This window comes from Pyrus communis, chromosome 8, assembly GCF_963583255.1.
Source record: "Pyrus communis chromosome 8, drPyrComm1.1, whole genome shotgun sequence".
In the NCBI taxonomy this organism is placed as follows: Eukaryota; Viridiplantae; Streptophyta; class Magnoliopsida; order Rosales; family Rosaceae; genus Pyrus; species Pyrus communis.
Window position 1 is genome coordinate 1,523,475 of NC_084810.1, and position 21,575 is coordinate 1,545,049.

The window sequence follows — 21,575 nt, forward strand, 5'->3', positions numbered from 1 at the left end:
ATTTTCTACGGAAATTAGAATCTAAAAAGTACCACTATAAGAAAGCAAGCGAGAATGCATGCATGCATGCATATATGCACAACAATACTACAATACTAGAAACACCAACTTATTACATCAAATTTTGGTCACCAACTTCAATTTCTTATAACGTCTAACATAGGAAAAATTCTTGCGTAGGGGAAGCTCATGTCACGCCAAAGATCTCTCGAAGACACACATAAGGAGGACCTCTGCATTCAAGTCCACCAAAATGGACCTGTGTGGGACTCGGATGCAAGGGGGTCCTCATTTTATGTGTCTTCAATAGACATGTGACACGGCTCGTGCTTTCCCACACAAAAATCTCTCCTAGGATAGAAGATCTTCCATTCCATGTTACAAGGAGTATTATCGCCCATTATTATTTCTCTCATCATGTAATTAGGAATTGAGAAATGTGTGGGATAATACGACCAATTGTGATAACTAACAATTTGTCATTTCCCCGCCCAAATAAAACACAAATGAAACATTGTTGCATCATTATAAAACCAAGAATTAGTGTAATGAGTTGATGTCTCGAAATTAACTTGAGATTTTGAGAAAGTAAATGAAACATACGAGATGGGCATATGTGTCTATATGTATTTATGTGGAAATATGATCGACGAACAAACTAAATCTTTTTGTGATTAAAGGAATCTCTGAAAAAGCTTGAAAGAATCATACTTTTGCTTGCTTGTGAGCCGAGATCACGGTGGAAACTTAATTAATACCAATACTTCGATTAGTTCAAGTAGTTTACTGTGAAGAACAACTCAAATTTTTTAGTTTTGTTAATGTGAACGAACACTTTGTTCACATTTTAAGTGTTTTTTGCGGAATAATATGAATGAAAAGCTAGGGTATAAAGAAAGTAAAATAACTTTCTTTTCCCATAGGTCGACGTTGCTTAAGATATCTTCTAATAGCCCGTCTTTGGAGAGACTTTTATTGCGTCTGGAATACAAGCACATACACCATATGTCATTATATAAGTGAAGAAATACTTGAAAAAAAAAAATCTTTCCTAGACTTGTACAATAACACATGGTGTACCATCCTATGTTCCGGGCACATTGAAAAATTTCTCTCATCTTTGGTTTCATTTCAACCACTGACATTACAGTGTAGCAATTTTTTTTCACTTGTAAGTGAGAAAACTTAAATTTCGATTCTCAATAACAGTAAGTGTAGTACTAAATGCTCTTTAACGGACCCCAACTTTTTTAAAACAAACGATAATATAACTTGCTGCCAACCATAATTAGTATTTGCAAGTCAATTTAAATGTGCAACTTAAGTAAAATCTACTCGTAACTTGCAATCTTAATTCAATGGTAAACAAAACCAACTGAAGCATTACATATATAACCAGATTTAAAGATTAGAATAGAGAGAAAACAATAATCAAATACAGTAAACTTATTATACGTTAAATTAAGAGAAGTTGCTAAGATCAGTCGTGCATGCATGTAAGCGCATGCACTTCCTGAGCGTAGCGAAATCCTTCATGCACACACATTAATTAGAAATATCATATATGAACTTCCCTCCCAGCTAGCATTCACCAACACCACCCTTATTATTTTCAATCAGCAAAACCCATCAAACCAAAAGTTAAACAGATTAATCTCCTACTCTCGCTTAAAGGAAGCATTCTTTCGACCACCAAGATTTGACGGCGTAGATCTGAACTTGTTCTTCGCACGTTGAATATAATCAGAAAAATGTTCGTTTCCAGTCTCTCTTTTCTTTCCATCATAATCAACCTCATCTGATTCCGCTATCTTCTTCGATGACATTGATCTGATCTTGATCTTCGCCCGATTGATATACTCCGAAAATTTGTCATTAATATCCAATCCTCCTTGTTTCTTTCCTTCAATATTCCTAGCTTGAGCTTGTGCTTCATGTTTGTCCTCCTCAACTTTTGAATGAGTAGCCTTGGCCAACTCTTCCTTGTATTTGTGCACTAGACCATGATGAGTTGGAGGTTTTTCGGGTTCAATCTTCGCAGCAACCTTGGAATTTGCTTTATCATCACAGCCCTTCCCTACTATTTTTTCGGACGTGATTGGAATCCGAACCACTACCGGTGCTGATTCAGCTGACTTCTTGGGTTGTGGTTGTGGAGGATACGTGCTTCTAGCAGCGGAGGCAGCTGTAGGTTCTTGTGGAAAATGCGTGGCTCGGCGAACTGTTCGAAATGCAGGAGAAACTGTGATGGCGCTGAAGATTTTCTGGCACACTCCCTCTGAATCTGATGCTGCTGCAGCAGGATTATTGCCATTCTTTTCCATCAAGTATAAATATGTGGTCAAGTTCTGGAAAAATGGGAGTGATTTTCTAGACAACAGAGAAGGTGGTATTTATATGCATTGATTTGTCTAGCAAGTCGTTTTTTACGTACGGTTCGTATTCACACTGAAAATCAGAAACAAACGAGCTTTTACCCTACTGTTTGTGTCGTTTTTGATCTAAAGAGAAAAGTACTGTGTCAATTTTGGGATCATATTCTCAAATCACTTTAGGTACTCTATTTTCCATGGAAATTAGAATCTAAAAAGTACCACTAATAAAGCATATGCATAAAGCATGGCAAGCTATTAACGGATAAATTTTAATCTGGTTCCCACAAGGGCCACAACTACTTTTTGACAACTGAGTTTGAGATTCCGGAGAAATTTTTAATAGGACTCTGAGTTTCGTCACACCGCATGCACAGATCCACATGTGATGATATGGTAGACGACAATGTTGGTATTTATGGATTCTGTCTAAATTATGTGTTCAGTGCACGCGATGTAGGATTGGATTCGATTTCAGTGTAGAAATATGACCAATAAAGAAACTAACCCTTTGTAATTACAGAAATCTCGTATGGTTGTGATCCCACTAATCACACACTCAAAAAGCTTGGTATAATCGTACTTTTTGTGGAACGTGGGTGGTGACCAACCAGATTACGGTTGAACACCATTTTTTGGAACACAAATGTACCAATAATTCTAGAAGAAAGAAATTTATTAAGGACTTGTAAATTTTATTGTTTTGTTAAGGATAATGTTAGGTAGATCAAAATATTAAATCAAATTTTGTAAACCAAGTGATGTGGTTGTGAATGATTAAATTATTACTTAAGTGTTGATTTAGAAATTTGGTCTTCCTAGCATTATCCTTTTGTTAATGTGAATCAAAGACCTACTAGATGCTCTAGTTAGAAAATTCGATTATAAGACAGAGACTCAAGGCAAAAGAGATAGAGGAAGACCTAGGAAGACTTTAAAAATGGCATGGAGTACTTGGAAACGAAAAACTTGACATAAAACTGACGACAGTGACGTTCTAAGATAAGAACACAGATGATCCCACATGGTAATATATGACTTTGTTGTTGTTGATGTGAAATCTCTCTCTTCACTTTACTTTGTTATGTGGTGATGTATATATGGAATGAAAAGATAGGGTTATATTCGTTCCGTTTGTGTTCCATCTAGATGTAAGAATCAAGTGATACTAAGGAAAGGAAAATTAATTCCTTTTTCTTATCCTTTTCCCATAGGGTCGACATGCTTAGCATCATCTGACCTGTAGGAAGGTTTTATGTTTATGCTATGATTGGTGGTTAGGTGATGCCAATGAGGACTAGCAGCCAACTAAATTTGTAAATGAATCGGATTCCGATAAAGATCTAGATTCTCTCCTCTCCTTCCTTTCTTATTTAAATACTCAATATTAAACCACATTATCATCTTGTTTTACCTTATTTGTAGGGAGAGAAGAAGAGCAAACTGAGAGAGAAAGGAAAGGAAAAATAAGAGGAGAGAATTTAACTCCTTCTGATAAGACCAGTCTTAATCAATATCTGATAAGCATAGGATTCACATCCAACTATTATTGCCGCTTAGTACTATGATCTAGTTATATTCCGCTTCGCTTATAAGTGAAAAATCTTAGATTTGATTCTTGCCAAAGGCAAAGTTGAACCACATTATTATGGCAAGCCGCTTAACCTACTCCCCCATCCATTAGTGTGGATACTATAGTTTGTCCAAAAAATAAAAAAAATTGGTTCATTATCAATGCTAATTTAAAACCTAAAAATGACTGAAATATCATTGGTAATTCATTTAATATATACAAGTATAATATTTATAAAATAACATAAAATAAAATAAATAAAATAAAATAACAAAATATGCTTCTATTAAACCGGATTAGATTATTATCAAATTGAATACACCTTATCTATATTCGAATCTATTTATAATCGAATTATCTTTATTCAAATAGTAATTGGATCATCCAATTAAAATTTTCAGCATCCTATTAATTATGGATAAGATCCATATCTTTTTTTTCGTACATCTCTTTACTCATTGCGTTATGAGAGATGTACAAACAAGAGGATTGACCCTTAAAAAATTATTTTTTTAATGTACAGTGTCAGTTTATATTTTATACTATCCCTATTCAAGGGGGCCAAAGTGTCAAGGGCCAAAACATAGCCAGTTTGACAAAAAATCCATCTCCAACCGAAGGGAGCTATTTTTTAGCCCCTCAATAATTTATTATCTTAATTAATTTAATATGGTTAATTGAATTAAACTACCATATTAAAATAAGGTTTTTGGACATATTTTGAGTCTCACTTGTTTCTAAATTAATAAGCCTCCTGATTTTTTATCTTTATATAATGAAAATGATGTGAAAAATTGGTGAAGAATTGAAATAAAATAAGGTAAGATAATTTGGAATAGTGAAAATGATGTGAGAAGTGGGGTAGAAATGACTTAGGTATTTATAGGAAAAAAATTAGATTTTTATTTTTATTTTTAAATTTCGTCTTTAAAAAAAAAGTCAAATCCAACAGTAACCTGACGTGCATGACGTCAGGTAACATGTGCTTGGGCTGGCTGCTCTTGGCCAACTCGCTGGTCAATTCTCCAATTTTTGGCATGGTGAGACCCACGAGCCCTTTCGCCTAACCCTTGGTTGGATATGGTTTTTGTGTCAAAACCGGCTATTTTTTGGCCTATGGCCCTTTGGACGGGTCGATTGAAGATGACCCCAGTTATATGCAATGTTTAAAATATCCACAAAATTATCAATACTTCCGTCGAAATATCTAAAAAATCAATAATTGATATGTAGGGAGGAGAAGTGCAAACTTCACCCTTGTCAACTAGATACAGAAAAATCAAAGAATATCAACGATATTTACTAATTCACTAAAAAACTTTTGATGAAATTCATTATGGACTTCAAACTTTTGAATTTTTTTTTTTTTTTTTAAGAAACTTTTTGCTAATTTCAACTAAAACTGAATAAGTTGATATACCCATCCGTTGCAACTTTACATAATTTCCATCAAAGCAACCAATATCGATATATGCATCAATATTTACATAAATTTGCATATTGATATTTCTACCTATATAGATATTTTAAACACTGGCCATACGTGGAAACTCTCCAAAGGTGCATTGCTCCCATCATAAAGTCCGACTATGAAAATTGTTAGATCACAACAATTTACAAGAATGTCTACCCGCTTAAATCAGTTATAGTTTACAAGAAAGCACCATGCCACAAGATTTCCGGAAAGAAAACTATGTAAAACTGCAAATTTACTAGAGTAAAGTTCATGGGAGCATTGGCAGGGTTGCACCACACAAAACAGTCATCGTTTAATCGCGGGCATGTTTGGAAGTGCTTCTCTAGATAACCTTCTGCTCAAGGCATCAAGATTTCTTCATCTACTACTGCCGCTCAAAACACTTGAAGCACAGCCTTAATGGCGGAAAGTCTTTACAGCCTGATCAATTCGTCGCCGGCAGAGAGGACAGGTGGTCAGGTGCAAGGAGCAAGTTGTACAACAGCACATATGACCACACCTGATAAAATAAATAAAAGAATCAGTGATGTGTTAAATTCGTAAGGTAATAAATTAGACTGGCCATTGTATCATATAATGAAAGGGCAGTTCTTACGGGACAAAAACCGCATTATAATCCTGTTCAAGGCATATCACACATAAATTGGGCATCATACGGTCTCTCTTGTTTCCATCTGATGCACTATCATCTTTTTCGTTTGAACCTGGGAGAAAAAGGTAAAACCTCTTAGTACATTTTTGAGCATATATTGCAAATAACATCGTAATGGGGTCTCTCAGCAGTATACCTTCACTATCTTCCCCAGATCTTTTAGCAGCTGCAGCAACAACCCTGCATGGAGTCGAATTTCATTATCCATTTGTTTCAGATAGACGGAAGAAACAACAGAAATATTATATATATATATATATATATATATATATGAGGATATGAGGCCACCATCAAAACATGCTGTTTTTCCTTTACATACTTACTCATAGAAGCAGCGACTTTCACTTGCAAGTTCCAAATGAACAAACTTGGGCTACGTACCTTTTCTGCAATTCCCAAAGGCGCTTTCTCTCAATGATGTATTGGATAGAATGCTTAGCAACCAAATAAACACCAAACATGGTCAAACCCACAGATGCATACTTGTACCACCTGAAAAGGACATCTATATTAATTAGACTACAGAGAAAGCACACCATTAAAGCAAATGAGCAGTGCATGAGTGCAAAAACGCCAGCCATGGACTTACATAGCACACAGAATGTTAATATACATTTACGCATTTGTATTAAGTTATAAACAACCTTGCCCATTTTCCAAGGTTAGCAATAAGCTGATCAATGGTTTTGGGAGAGACATAAAATGGCCCCTTCTGAGGTCGTTGAATCCGAATGGTACCGATGTCATCTTTGACAGCCTGATATAAATCAAGCAATAAGAGAAAGTATCAAATGAGTGTGTAGATCATAACATTTCAATGCACAAACGTTCCACCAAATAACATCCTGCAAATAAAATGCTAATTATGAAACTAAAGCTTCAAGCTGTTTTACAAGAGTGCAAGTTCTTCTATGGGACAGTGATCATTTTTGGAACAAGGATCATCCAAATTAAGTACATTTTGGTAATATACTAAACAAAAAACATTTGCGTCAAAGTAATTTTAAAATTTGTAATTATCAGAATGTTGCTTCCTACAGTTTAGCTTTATGTCTATTTGAGTATTTGTACTAAAAAAGATACAGTTATTAAACTACAGCATACCTCACCAACAACACTCATAGAAGTACCGGTTGGAAGTACCCTCTCAATTCGTTTGACTCCAAGCATCTGAGACAAAACAGCCATCTTACTAGTTGAACCATTGAAGTTTGCCAGATACAAGTACACAACAATTACTAAACTAAGCAAACCTTGAGGCCTTGCAGATAATCTAATGTCCCACGTACGAGGGATCGTCCTGACTCTTCAAATACCTCACTTGCAACCGGCAATAAAAATCCTGTGGCAGCTCGTGCTCCCACCACAAACACACGACCAGTTCCATCATCCTGATAAAAATAAAAAAATAAAATTCCAGGAACCACCATCATATCCAGTTAGTCAAATTTCAGCTCCAAGTGAACCAAAAATAATATTTACTCAATAAGCACAAGAAGGGACATGTAGAGAGAGAGAGAGAGAGAGAGAGAGAGAGAGAGAGAGAATTCTCACCAAGTACCAGGGAACTTCTTTACTCATTGAAAGCATCAAAGCAGAATCCTGTATCCATGAGCCAGCATCATTGTGTTTCAAAAAATGTTGTTCTGCCTGAAGAAGATAAACAATATTGTTGATTTCCAATCACACGAAAACACAACCAACGAACGCATCCAAATATGTTCTTTAGAGTTATGATTTGTGTACCGTTTCCTCCACAACTACGCCTCGTAAACCAGTGAACTCACAGTTGATGGGGGTTTCAGAGCTAACTCTCCCCGAAACTGCAACCACCACTGGCAATCTAAATTCGGAATCCAACAATTTTGCTGAAAAGAGAAAGTAGACAGCAACTCTAATTCAGGGAGCAGACCCAAAGAGACAAACGGCATCGCCAGAAAAATAAATAAATCTATAAATCTTCTCCCAACAGATGTTCCACATGAAAATGTATTTGATTCAAGCAAGGCACCAAAACAAAACAATTGAAGCAAAAACTAATCTTTCAGTTTCGAAAAAAGGCGCATACCCAATTCCTTTAACTGATTAATCCGAGTGGCGGATTTAAGAATCTCTGCATCCCTGTGTAATCACAAAACACCAAAATTCAACATACCAACAAAAAAAAAGTAATTGACAACTTAGAAATGTTTAATTTGATCATCAGTAAAGCTAATTCGATATCGAAAAACAGAGAGAATAAACTGACCTGCCACTGCTCCTGCCAAGAAGGTAAAGAGCAGCTCCACTCAGACAACAACTCAATCCACCCCAAGGTAGCATTTTTAACCACCGCAACGATCGATAAACTAATTCCAAACCCTTGCGCTATTGCTCTCCGCCTTGTTACGCATTACCGGAAGCATCAGGGCTCAAAAACCGGACCCAGAAAGAAATCATACGCGAAAGATTGATCTTTTACGGAGAATTTGATGGAAAGATATGGAATTGGAATGGGAATTAGGGATTTTGGGAGAGAAAGAGGGGGAAAGGAGGAGTGAGATTCTAGGGAAATAGGAAGTCGCAAATAAAGGGTTCTGGAAAATTTCTGTTTGTTTTCCGGGAAAGTTGAAAAGGAAGGAAATTGCGAAGGGGGATTAGGGATTTTACAAAGAGAGAGCGGGGGGAGGTGATATTGTCGGGAAATAGGAACTCACAAAGGAAGGGTTCTGGAATTTTCTGTTTGTTTCCCGGGAAAGTTGAAAATGAAGGAAACTGGGAAGGGAGAGTGGAATATATGTCAATGTGAAAGTTTATTTATCCAAATCCCATTAAGGTCCTAAATTCAACCATGAACGTGTTTATCGACACATAAGTAATAACACAATCATCAAGTTCAATCTCCTTAACATTGCTCTTTTAATTAAAACACGATATGAAGTAAGCTTGTTTAATTAAAACGAGCCTAAAGAAAAAAAAAATTATAAAATAATTGACATTAGCTCACGACACATGGCCTCAGGCACAAGGTTGGATTATTCTTACTCGATTGAGCAGTCAAATTTTGCTTCCTTTCACCGTAACTCGGCTGGTTGTGCTTGCAGTGGAGAGCATTTTGTGGGTTTTAGCGATACTTAAAATATTTATAAAATTGTTGATATATTCATCAAATTATTCGAAAAATCAAGAATGGTATGGAAAAGGAGTGAATGAAAACTTCAACTATTGTCGGCGAAATATAGAAAAAATATTGGATATCGACTTATTTACCGATTCATTACAAAAATTTTGTCAGAACCCATGACATATTTCGAACTTTTAAATTTTTTATGAGAAAGTTTTCTCTAATTTCGATTAAATCTGATAATTTGATATATAAACCCATTACAAATTTTCTTAATTTATGTTGAAAACAACTGATATCAAAACCAACATCAATATTTTCATAAATTTTCATATCGATACGTTCACATGTGTCTGAAATTTTAAGCACTAGTTTTTTGGAATCCATTAGGAGGGGTGCTCTTAGGCCCATATATAGTATGCATAGTAATAGTGCCCGCGCGTTGCTGCGGGTCTTAAAACTATTGGACATAAAAGAAGAAAACAGTCAATGCAAACTTGTAATGGATAGTTTGTAATTAACAGGTTTTTAGTATGTTCATGCTATTTAAACACAGAAAATATAATAAGAAAAAGAAGTAGAGTGTTGGCAGAAAGTGATGTAAGTTGCGGCATACCTGTAGTCAAGTCTGTGTAATTGATTTTAGTTGTGAACACCGGTAACATGTACAACTCAGAGAACAAAAAACAGCAGAAACTGAAGAAGAAAATGATGTGCACATAGAACATACTGCAGTAACTATAAATTAAGGTTAGAAGTGTTTTAATAGTGATATAAATTTGTGGTGAAGAATTATGTATAAGAGGATAACTGCTTTTATGAGTGTGAGTATATAACATGTCAAAACGATTATTAATAATTAACGAAATATTTGAAGTAAAAAAATTTACATTTGATGTTGAAATTCGAGATAATAAATGTAGCTGTAACTTATTAGAAGTGTTTAAATTGGCATTAACCGGTCGATAACAGTTTGTTCAATTATATTGAATATGATTAGACCATGTTACGATACGATGTTATAGGAAAACGAAGAAAAACTTATATAAGCTATTAGAAACAAAATATAATTGTAAATATAAAGTTGTGTCATTTGATTCTAAATAAGCATGTATATACTGACAGCAAAACGAAATCATTAGGGTTTTATCCAAATTAGGAAAAATCTAAAATAAAAATTGAAAGACGACCTTAGATGAAAAAAAAAAGACTAACACTGTGAATTCTTAGCCCCCCGACTATCCATTGCATTTGGTAATTTTTTAATTTATACAAATAAAGAGTAAGTGAAATTGGATGCATACCTGGGATGAGAATTTGAATAATGTTTCAGAAAATATAAGTTTGTTGCAATTTAGTACAACAAAAATGAAAATTGATGTCTTTTGCAATAAAATATATTTAGTGATAGTGTTATATAAGACTTAGAAAAGTATTGCAAATCATGCTATGATTAAATAGTAGTTTATTTGGCAATATTATAATTTTTAAAACAAAGTTAAATGTTGGCGATCTAAGACGGATCAGATTTACGTAAATTGGTAAACTTAGGTTTAATTATATGGAGTAAGAATCATCATTTCCGTCTTTTCTCTTCAGAGGAATTAACTATTACCAATTTATATAGATACTTTCTTCTTCTAACTTATTGTGAATACATGGTTAATTATTTGTTTGTCTAGCAAAAGGTTTAAGGCTAACATTTGGAAGTATAAACAGACATCCTTCCATTAAAGATAAATCCTGTCCATATTTTGTAAATCTGTGAAAGAACATATTAGATAAAAATATGTGGACATGGTATATCTCTAGTGAAAATGTCTACTTTTATACTTTTGGATGTTCAATTTAGCCTTTCAATATGCAAGCAAGTAATTTGTCATGTATTTAGATCATGTGAAAAGAAGATGGTTTGTATATATATTAGTAATAGCTAATTCCTCTGAAGAGAAAGCTTAGTAAAAATTGTAATTAAACGTAAAGCATTAACAAAACAAAATTAATAAAGTATTAATTAATTTTACATACCTTTGAATGTTTGCCTCTTCATTGTTTGAAAATGTATTTGTCAGCACTGTAAGCTCCTTGCTGAATTAGCAATTTTTTTTTTCCTTCCTAAAATTGTAAAATAAAGTGTTAAAAAAAAAGTTTTATGGCAATTAATTATAATATATAATAATTAGTTGACATCGATGGAAAAATGGTGTCATACGTAGGAAGAAAGTATAAAAACCAAATTTGAATGTAAGAAATAAAAAACAATTTGTAATTCATTATCATGCATTGTTATCTGTTTTATGGTAAACATAAAAGATGAAAGGTTTAAGGAACTTTAGACAATTCTTCTATTACAACATGGAAATATTCTCATGGAAAAAACATAATTGAACCATGGAACTAATTATCTCACAAATAATGATTGTATGGATACCTAAGACAAAACTGAACCAGATTTAAAGAATTGTACTGAGAGAAGTTTTATAGCTTTCATACGATCATCAATTAAGTTTTGCATAATTATGTCCCATAATTTTTAGGAATGAAACAAACACATATAGCACTCATACTCCGAACTGAAAATATTCTTTAATTTCTTCAGTAATAACGTTGTTAAGGGAGAGAATGAAATTGGAATTTTATATTTTGGAGATTTTAGTACACACATACATATCACATGTGCACGGAAAGCAGATTGAATTCAAATTGCAATTATATCCTCAATTGGCAATCTAAGATTTTACCATCTAAAAAAGTAGACTTTTACAAATTTATGCAGTTTATTGTTTTATGAACTGAAATCCCTGTCAAAAAAATGTAATGACGGATGAGGAATTACAATTTCATACCAACATGAGCCTTGAAATGTTACATCTATAAATTCTGAGTTGAAGGAACCCAAAAGTTGAATTCGTAGCTTTCAAAGAGATGCAAAATTTTTCCTAAACTATTAAAGGCCAGGCTCATGACACATAATCTCTAAGCAGCCAAAGAAGAAAAAAACTAAAAGCTAAGATATTGTAAGTACATTTCAACTACCTTAGGTAAAGCAATGACATAGGCCTGATGTTCCAATGATGCAAAACCTGTAAAGTTGGGCAATTAGAAAAATTAATTCTTTTGGTTATAAATATTCAATTAGATACATTTTAAATAAGAACCAGACAAAAAATGCACATAAACGTGAGTTATGAAGATTGAGACAACATAGAGGAAATGAAATAGACCTCATCAAGAGTAATACTACTGTAGTTTGTAGAAGGTGCCCAATCCTTAATGTCTTCAATTAGATTCATTTTAAATAGGATCAGCTGCTGCTATTTTTTATATGTAGGACAATCGGTTCCTAAAGTTTCCCTAATAGAAAACTCTAACTCTAAAATATGATTATATATCAGAATTTATAAACAAAGTCAGAGGAAACATTATAATTATTGAGCTAGTATTGAATAATGGGTACAAAACTGAAACTTTTGGATGGTCAACCTTGTTTGCAGATGAAATTAAGCATCCCGAAAAACCAAAACAAATCAATTTAACATAAAAGTTTGTACTACTCACCTCAAATCGGCCGGAGAACTCATAATGGAATTTCTACCTCGCAATTTTTCCTTAACCTTTTCCATCTCAGTATTTCTAAATAGGACATGGATTCTATAACATTAGTTAAAGAAAAAATTTATCTATACTACACATATGTAGATCAATTCCCAATAAATTAAGATGAAATCAAGGTATGGAATATATTAATTTAGGGTTGGAAAATCACCTCGAAATTTCAGTCGACAGAGATTGAGCAAGAAAGCCGAGAGACAAAGACATTGGGAGAGATGGAAGAGAGAGAAGTGATTTGTGAGATGAGAAAGTGAGAGATGCAGAGTCTCTGAACTGGGTTAATTTTCTTGTAAATTTTGTAACACATCTTTAAAAACAATATTCAAAGTACAGTTTTTAACACTACTCTCTACATTTTCTATTAAAATTTTTAAACCTTCTCTTGATGTCACTCTTGATAATGCTACATATAATTGGCCATGTGTAAAAACAGGTTCTGGAAGATATAAACCAACTTGTTTAAGAGATTGTCCTTGACTTTTATTGATTGTCATTGCATAACATGCTCTAATTGGAAATTGACGTCTTTTGAAGATGAAAGGCCACTTATTTTCTGTAGCTGTAAGAGTGATTCTTGGTATAAAAACTTTATGACCAATATTAGTACCAGTAAGAATTTTAGCTTCAATAATTCTATCAAATAATTGAGTAACAACTAATCTAGTTCCATTACACAAACCTGAAGACTGATTTAAGTTTCGTAGTAGCATAATAGGCATTCCTATTTTTAATACCAAATTATGTGCAGGTAAACCATTGAATTCAAGCTTGTTTAAAAATTCTGTGGGGTACATTATTTCAAGATTTTCAACATTTGCATTTGAAGAACATAAAGAATCATAACTCAAAAATGTTTGTTGTTGTCCAGGTAATAAATTAATTATATAATTATTCACATCTGTAACAGTTGTATTTCGAGGTGTTATAATAGCTCTTTCCCTTAAATAAGCAAAATTGTCAAAAAAAGTTTCAAAACTCGGGTATGTTGCAGAAAAAATTGAATGGATAGCATTTGTAGAACAATCAATTATCAAATCTTGTGGTATTTGAATCAAAGATGAATCCCTATCAATTGAATTATTCACATTGTTTGCATCATTAATTTGTCCATCACCAATTTGTAGAATCCAATTTGCAAAAGAACTAATTTTATTTTTTTCTTCAATACTCAATCCATTTTTTGACAATCTCATATTTTCTTTCAAATGAAAAATTTTAAAATATGGCCATAAATAAGAACTATTCAATGAAGCATTTATTATATCCTCTTTAGTTCCTTGAGGAATAACAGGCAATATTTGTCGAAAATCACCACCCAATAAAAGAGTTTTTCCACCAAATGGAACATTTTTATCGAAAGCTTGTGAATTTGACAAAATATCTGAAAATGATTTATCCAATGCTTCAAAACAATATTTATGATTCATAGGTGCTTCATCCCATATAATTAAATCTGTTTTTTCAATTAATCCTGCAAGATGAGTTTTTTTCTTTATTGAACAAATTGAAGAATCAGTAATAATCAAAGGGATTTTAAATCTAGAATGGGCTGTTCTACCACCTGGTAATAATAATGATGCTATTCCTGATGATGCAACAGCTAGAACAATTTTACCGTCTGATCTAAGCTTACTTGTAATTGTATCCCATAAAAATGTTTTTCCAGTGCCTCCATGACCATAAACAAAGAATAGACCTCCTTTTTTTGCATTCACAGCATTTAAAACACAATCATAAACATGTTTTTGACCTTGGTTAAACTGTGATTTCAAAAGTGCATGTTTCTTATAAAGTTCTTCACAATCATAATTTAATTCTTCTCTCAAAAGCCTATTTTGAATTTCTAACATTTTTTCTGCATTAGGCATGGGAAGATGATATTTTTTTAAAGAGGTAGATGCATTATTAAAAAGTAATTCTAATTCAAATAGCACTGAATTTTTTAATTCATGTTCTGGCACAATCATATCTGGAATTGCAAAAATTTTTCGCAATTTATATAAAATGTCATCATACATGTTTTGCCAATGACTATCAAAAAGATTTTGAGGATTTGCTACATCACAAAATAAAATTATTGTGACAAACAATTGTCTCAATTGAGCAGATGATGCAATATGTGCAGCACTTGATAAAGCCTCAATCCATTCTTTATCATCACCTAATAGTCCTAATGATTTGCATGCAGAATGGTAGGAAGAATGTACAACACCATTAATTGTTTTTAAATCCTCAAAACTAATGGCGCCTTTTTTTAAATTCAAAAGCATTCTCAAATAATATAATTCGCCAGATGCAGGATGTACATATGCTATTCTGCCAATTGATGCTTTATATTTTCTTGGCTTCCAAGTTTTTTTCTTTACATCATACAAAAATTTTGTGGGAATTTGTGCATAAGTTAGTTCACGTGCGTTAGGAAAATTTTTGTTCAATTCAAACCAACTTGTTAACATTGTGTTTTCAAAAGCTTTTTGATTAATGATTGACTGTAGTGATTGATCAGCTGTAAAAACAACATTTTGTTCTAATGGTAAATGAACTGGTAATCGCTCTACAGAAGGCTCTCTATGATGTATGAAATATTGAAATAGTCTCCAAACAGCCTCATAAGGTGATATATATCTACAATTGAGGTATGCTAAAATCTCATCATTCAAATTTTCTTGAAAAACTAAACGTGCTCTATCTGAACCTTTATTTACATATTTGAATAAATATTTTATAAGCATTGATTGACAACAGGATTCAACATTTATATGTGCATTATATTTTAGTAATAACTCTGCATTGTAAGGAACAACAAATCTATTATCAACTTTTATACCGTTTTTAATCACAAATTTTTCTTCATCTTCACGACGTTTATAAACAGCAAAACCATTTGTGTCAAAAATTGTTTCGCTTTTATATGGCTTAGGAAAGTTTTTAGAACATTTATTTTCTCGCATGCAAGGTGATTTTGGATTAATACAACCACATGGACCATGAATCATAAACTGATTAACAGTTTCATAAAGTTGTGGATGCAAATTTTTATCAGGTAATTCAGCAGAAATAATTGAGTCTATATCTGATGCGCAAAAACATTTTACATTTGGTTTCAGCCATATTAACATATGAGAATGAGGTAAACCTCTTTTTTGAAACTCAACTGTGCAAACATCTGTTCATGAGGAAAAAATGAAAACAAAGAAAAGAATAAAAGTAAATTTTATAATAAATAAGAAAACTAAAAAGCTTGAAATAAGTGCTAGAATGAGTTTTAGTAACTTACTTGCTTGAATTTCTCCAAAAGGCTTCCCGGACTTGATGAAATCAATCATATGATCAAGCTTCATTTTGAAGATTCTAGAAATTATATCAGGTCTATCTTCAGGTTTGAATCCTGGCTTATTCTCAAACTCTCTTGTGATTTCTGGCCATTTAACATTACATGTAAATGTTATAAACAAATCAGGATGTCCGTATTCTCTACAAATAGCCATAGCATCTTGATAATTATTTATCACATATCTAGGACTTCCAGTATATGAAGCAGGTAATACAATTTTTTGTCCCAAATTATTTGCATTAGTATCACCTTTTGAGAATGCATCATATATTCCTTTATAAACTTCACTTCTCAAATTTTTTTGATTTTGTCTAATATAATCTAATCTATCTTCTTCAAGTGTTGCAAAAGAATCGACCAAATATTGTTGAAAAAGTCTTCCTCCTCTTAACAATGTACTTAATGGTGGTTCTCGTTCTTGAATTTGATAAGCAATGAAAGCTCTCATTGGTATTCTTTGTCTTTTAGTTTTTTTACCTTTATAATTTTCATTCCATTTTAAATCTGGTCTATAACCATCTTCACCATATGGAAAAAGAATTGGATATTGCAGAGACATAAATTTAGGATTCAACTTTGTTACACGTTTTAATTCGTGACTTTTAGACTCTATAATAATATCTCGATTAGAATCATACAATCCTATATCTCCAACTATCAAACCACCTATTTCATCAGTTGTAGGTTGCTCATATTGTTTGCTATCATTTAATTGCCTGCCTAGCAAAGTCATTTTTAATGAAGAAAGAGCATCGTTTTCAAATTTATCTCTTGCCATTCGAAAAAGTTTAACCAATTCATTTGATGCATCAAACATTTTGATTAACCCTTCTACAATTGTTGGATCTAGGCTTTGATTGTTTCCATTGGAATTAAAAACTTTAAGTCGATTTTCCACCTCATTATATGTATCATAGACATACAGTTGAGCAAATTTTGGAGACTCATTATCAACAGGCAAAAGAGATCCCATTAAATGACAAACTTGACCACTGATTTTGAAAATATAAGGGCTTGATCCATTGTTAATTGAGTTATCAACTTTGGCTCCCATTGAAGTGAATGCAAACATTGAGTTATAAGTTCTAATATTTTGTCGAAATGATAAATTTTTTTGCCCTTTAGTTGGATCAAGCAAGTAATCTAAAAATGGTGGTGCTGGTTTTGGATTTGGAAACTTAATTTTTCCTTGTTGGCAACAAAGAGTGAAAACAGGTAGATCGTTTTTACACTTCGGTTTAAGAGACTCTTTTAGCCAAAAATAAGCACCACAATGAACACACTTATAACTTTTATCTCCTAAGTCCGCATATTCTTTAACAACTCCTACAAAAAAAGATACAAAAACAAAACAAAATGAGCGTAATATTATTTAGGCAATTAGAAAATTGAAATTCATGATATATCAAATTAATAGATGCATAAATTAAGAACTAACCTTTTCTATTCTTTTGAAAAAATGCTTGACCCTTGTTCATAAGATTATTATTCTGATCATCAAGGGTTTGTTGAGTATTTTTTGTAGATTGGTCTAATACATTCACAACCTTTTTTCCCTTTTTATCTCTTAAGAGAACATTTTTTTCAACAACAGTCATGCAATGTGATTCATTGATATTGGAAGAACTTATGTTTTCAACATCTTTTTGAACAGAAGATGTGCTAGTACCATCTTGGTAGTCAATGGCTGAGTTTTCCTGAATAATTGGACTACTCTTAGATAAGAAAACATCGACATGGTTTTGTATACAACTTATTCTACACACTCTTTTAAATTGTCTGTCATAGTCAGATAAAGCATAGGATTGATTATTGACAAACTCTTTCTCGTGTTCTGTATCATTAATTGTTAAAGCATTTGCAAGTCTTTTTGACATGATGGAATCAAATTGTAATACAAATTTGAAAACAAATTAGTGCAAACCACGCTGAAAAAAAGACAAAAAAATGAAAAAAAGAAGTATCAACAAACACATAATGTGAAGATTAAACAAATATATACTATAATGATTAAAAAGAATAGATCACCCAAATTTTAAAATGCGACTGGAAAAAAAAAGTTATAAAAAAAAAAGATTAAAAAAAGTAAAGTTTAAAACTAAATAATTTAAAATTTAAAATTGCTCACCTTTAACAATTGAAATTTTAGAAAATACGATAGCCAATCTGTTCAAAAAGGCAAACAACAAACAATTATTACAATGGACAATAGAATTTAGTTCAGCAACAAATGGCAAGACACAAAATATAAAACAAATAATAAATAGAACTTAAAAAAATTTAAAATTTAACAAAGTAATAAGATAACTACATTCTTACTTCTTATAGTTCAGTTGTGAAACTATGCACTAATGCACCATGTAACCACAGAGCAAAATTTATTTTGCAGATAAGTTTTCAATGGGAGTATCACTTCTTACTTGTCTTATCCATGCTGAGTGGAAACTGCAAAGATCAACAGTATTAACAATGTTTATTCTCAATGAAACACAAATTACAAAAAATAAAAAAAGCCAATTGATTTTTACTAATACATGAATTATATAAATTGATGGCTAGATTATCAAATATATCGTGAGAAAATAGGAGCCCTAAAACTTTTTTAAACAATGGGTGACACAGAATTAACAAATACACATGTTCAAAGAAATGTATATGTTAACTAAAACAAAAATTGTTATCACAATAGAAAATTGTAATATCACTCGGTGATATTGACAGTTGTTGCAAACATCTAACTTTTTTAATAACACAGTATATGACTATAAAAAAGCATTTTACATATAATTTATCTATGATATTCACAGTTTTACTAAAAACGATAACACAGTTAACTACAAAAATAAAAACTATCTATGGTTCCAAGAATCATGATTAACACAACGTGGAACCGATGGGTTTAAAATGTATAAGCTAAAATTAAAAGTAACTTCTCAGATAAAAAGGTAATATACAGAGTAAAGGAAAAAAAAAAACAAAAAGACTATACTGCATAGATAACATTGATAAAAAAAAACAAAACATTCTATTTTTATGATAATGTACTATCTAGTTATAAAATTATAACATAAAGTAGCTCAACATTATAACTTAAGTAAAGAAATATTTGAAAAGAATGATTTGATATACAATTTAGAGCCACAGTATTAACTTCAATCAGACAATTGTCAAACAAAAGGAAGAAATATAATCTTGAACACAATTTGTTAGCCACAGTATTAACTACAATCAGACAATTGTCAAACAAAAGGAAGAAATATAATCTTGAACACAATATTAACAAAGTGAAAAGCACTTACAAACACAATCAATTGTCTGTAAACTTGGCAGCTGAAAGCTAACTTGGCAGTTAAAATTAGAATAGGAACTGAGATGCAGCAAAGATTTTTTTTTTTTTTTTCAACCAAAATTAATCTGCAGATGATTGCAAACAAAGAAATAATGACTTCTCAAATAAATATAAAACGAATTTAAAATATTTCAAGGCTACTTTTAATAACAGCATAATAAAGATAAAGATTTTATCAACATGACTCTCAATTTTATGCAGGTTGGGATAATCCAATTTAAAAGAAAGGGATTTCTTCCCTAATTGTTGTGATAAGAATCACTTAAAGACAATAAGAACTACTCCAATTCATAATAGCAGAGTGCGCTCGTACATAAGAGATGCTTATGCAACCTCTGAACTTCTCAGAAGAAATGATGTTGATGCATTAGAGATTCATACAACTGGAAGGTACAGTTTCTTAATAATTGAAAAGTAAGCATACATGTTCACTACTATTAAGCTGATTGAGGGAAGAACTTTTACCACTTCTATGGATGTTCTATGCACTTTAATCTAATTGAGCTCAAAACTTCAACATTAATTCAAGCATAGGTAGTCACACTTTGCTAAGCCTTAATTTCTTCAAACACCAATATTTCCTGCAAGAAAAAACCGATTCACATTAGACAACGGCATTGAATACAGTAAAAAATCAACAAAACAGTCAATGCAATACGAAAAAACTTCAATATTACACCAACCAACCAATCGATCTACAAATTTTCTTCCTAATCAAAGAAAAAAGAAAAAGAATAAAATAGACAAACCACCTAAAACACCGCAATCAGCCAGAAAACCCACCTCTTCAGACGGCAGACGATCAACATGAACAGAGAAGCAAGGAAACACGAAGATCGAAGATGGAAAAAAATCCATAATTCAAACTTTAAAATGCAGAACAGACAAAGAAAACCCAAAAGTTAATCATGGCCATTTTTCTTCTTTTAAATTCTGGACAAAAATCAAACCACAGATAATTAGAACAACCAAACCCAAAAATTTCCCCAAAAAAAACCTGAACAACAATAAAATTAATTAGTCTAAACCTTAAACCGCAGCCATATCCTTCCTCAACAATTTTTAAATTTTAATTAAAACACAAAAAAAATGCAAAAAAGGTTAAAGATAAATTATATAACCGTAGCCATATCCATTCGTCGGCAATCTTTCAATTTTAGTTAAAATGCAAAAATAATTAAAAAAAAACATAACAGGCACAGATCACATAATCGAAAAGAAGTTTCGCAACTCATCCACAATAATCAACAGCTAAATTAAACCCAAAAATTAATCATGATCATCCATTTGTATAGCTGGAAATGTTTAGCCCTTAATTAAAACACCAAAATAAAAAATTCCTCACTCACAGTACAAAACCGAAACATACAAAGCAAAACCCAAAAATTAATCATCAGTATTCCTCTTTTTTTTTTCTTTTTTTTTTTTTAAGTTTGAGGGAAAAATCAAAGCACAAACAAAAAAAAAAATAACACCAAAGAGATAAATTATATACCTGACCCAGAAAAAGCTAGGAAAAATAAAACCCTAAAACTTGAAGAAAAATGTTTCCTGCAACCGAAATGCAAAATCAGAGATAACAATCAGACGTAGAGCACGAAAAAACAAAGAAAACGCTGGGCAAAAAAGCCGAATAGCCCATATTCACAACAATCAATCATAAAATTTTCTTCCTAACCAAACAGAAAATAAACCAACACATGAATCAACATACCTGAACGGGAGCAATTCGTTTGTGCAAAACAGGGGAAAAAACGCCAAACACCTTCGAGAAGATCCGATCGGAACCGAAATCAAAAGACAGACGGGAAAACTAAAGAGAAACGGAACGACTGAGAGAAAAACGAAGAGGAAAAGAAAAAGTAGAAGATGCTTCTGGCATCTTTCCTATAAAACACAACGTGGCCAAAGCTCAACCAAAAACACCAAAAAGCACCTTTCAAACGGGAGCAACAGCTGCAAACAAAAATGAAAAAGGGGCAAAATAGACCATTTACTGCACAATCCCACCAAAGTACAAAAACCATGAATAAAATGAGGGTTAAAACCGGATGGGCACTGTTAATGAACAGTGCCAATCCACCGGCTTTTAGTATATATAGA

The 21,575-nt window shown here is 32.3% G+C and overlaps 2 protein-coding genes across 2 annotated transcripts; both read right to left on the reverse strand.

Moving 5' to 3' along the window:
• Window positions 1-1,437: 1,437 nt before the first annotated feature.
• On the reverse strand, window positions 1,438-2,345 carry LOC137741419 (uncharacterized). The gene has a single exon (XM_068481137.1). It carries the CDS (start codon window positions 2,322-2,324, stop codon window positions 1,659-1,661), a length of 666 nt encoding a protein of 221 aa, XP_068337238.1. The 5' UTR covers window positions 2,325-2,345; the 3' UTR covers window positions 1,438-1,658.
• A 2,997-nt stretch (window positions 2,346-5,342) lies between these two features.
• Window positions 5,343-21,420, reverse strand: LOC137741291 (E3 ubiquitin-protein ligase SP1-like). The gene is made up of 18 exons (XM_068481013.1): window positions 21,187-21,420; window positions 19,938-20,053; window positions 18,443-18,568; window positions 18,252-18,289; window positions 16,067-16,207; window positions 12,214-12,260; window positions 11,206-11,292; window positions 8,323-9,915; window positions 8,143-8,195; window positions 7,821-7,942; window positions 7,629-7,724; window positions 7,328-7,465; window positions 7,179-7,244; window positions 6,719-6,831; window positions 6,456-6,566; window positions 6,211-6,254; window positions 6,018-6,126; window positions 5,343-5,921 (listed from the first exon to the last, which is right to left on the reverse strand). Exons 8-18 carry the CDS (start codon window positions 8,394-8,396, stop codon window positions 5,819-5,821), a joined length of 1,029 nt encoding a protein of 342 aa, XP_068337114.1. The 5' UTR covers window positions 8,397-9,915; window positions 11,206-11,292; window positions 12,214-12,260; window positions 16,067-16,207; window positions 18,252-18,289; window positions 18,443-18,568; window positions 19,938-20,053; window positions 21,187-21,420; the 3' UTR covers window positions 5,343-5,818.
• Between the last annotated feature and the right edge of the window lie 155 nt (window positions 21,421-21,575).

Bases quoted from the DNA above. Each gene is read 5' to 3' on its own strand.
- LOC137741419 (XM_068481137.1), bottom strand. From the start codon at position 2,324: ATGGAAAAGAATGGCAATAATCCTGCTGCAGCAGCATCAGATTCAGAG.
- LOC137741291 (XM_068481013.1), bottom strand. From the start codon at position 8,396: ATGCTACCTTGGGGTGGATTGAGTTGTTGTCTGAGTGGAGCTGCTCTT. The intron at 7,943-8,142 runs GTATGCGCCTTT...TTCTCTTTTCAG, and splicing joins TAATCAGTTAAAGGAATTGG to CAAAATTGTTGGATTCCGAA. The intron at 6,255-6,455 runs GTACGTAGCCCA...GACTCCATGCAG, and splicing joins CTTTGGGAATTGCAGAAAAG to GGTTGTTGCTGCAGCTGCTA.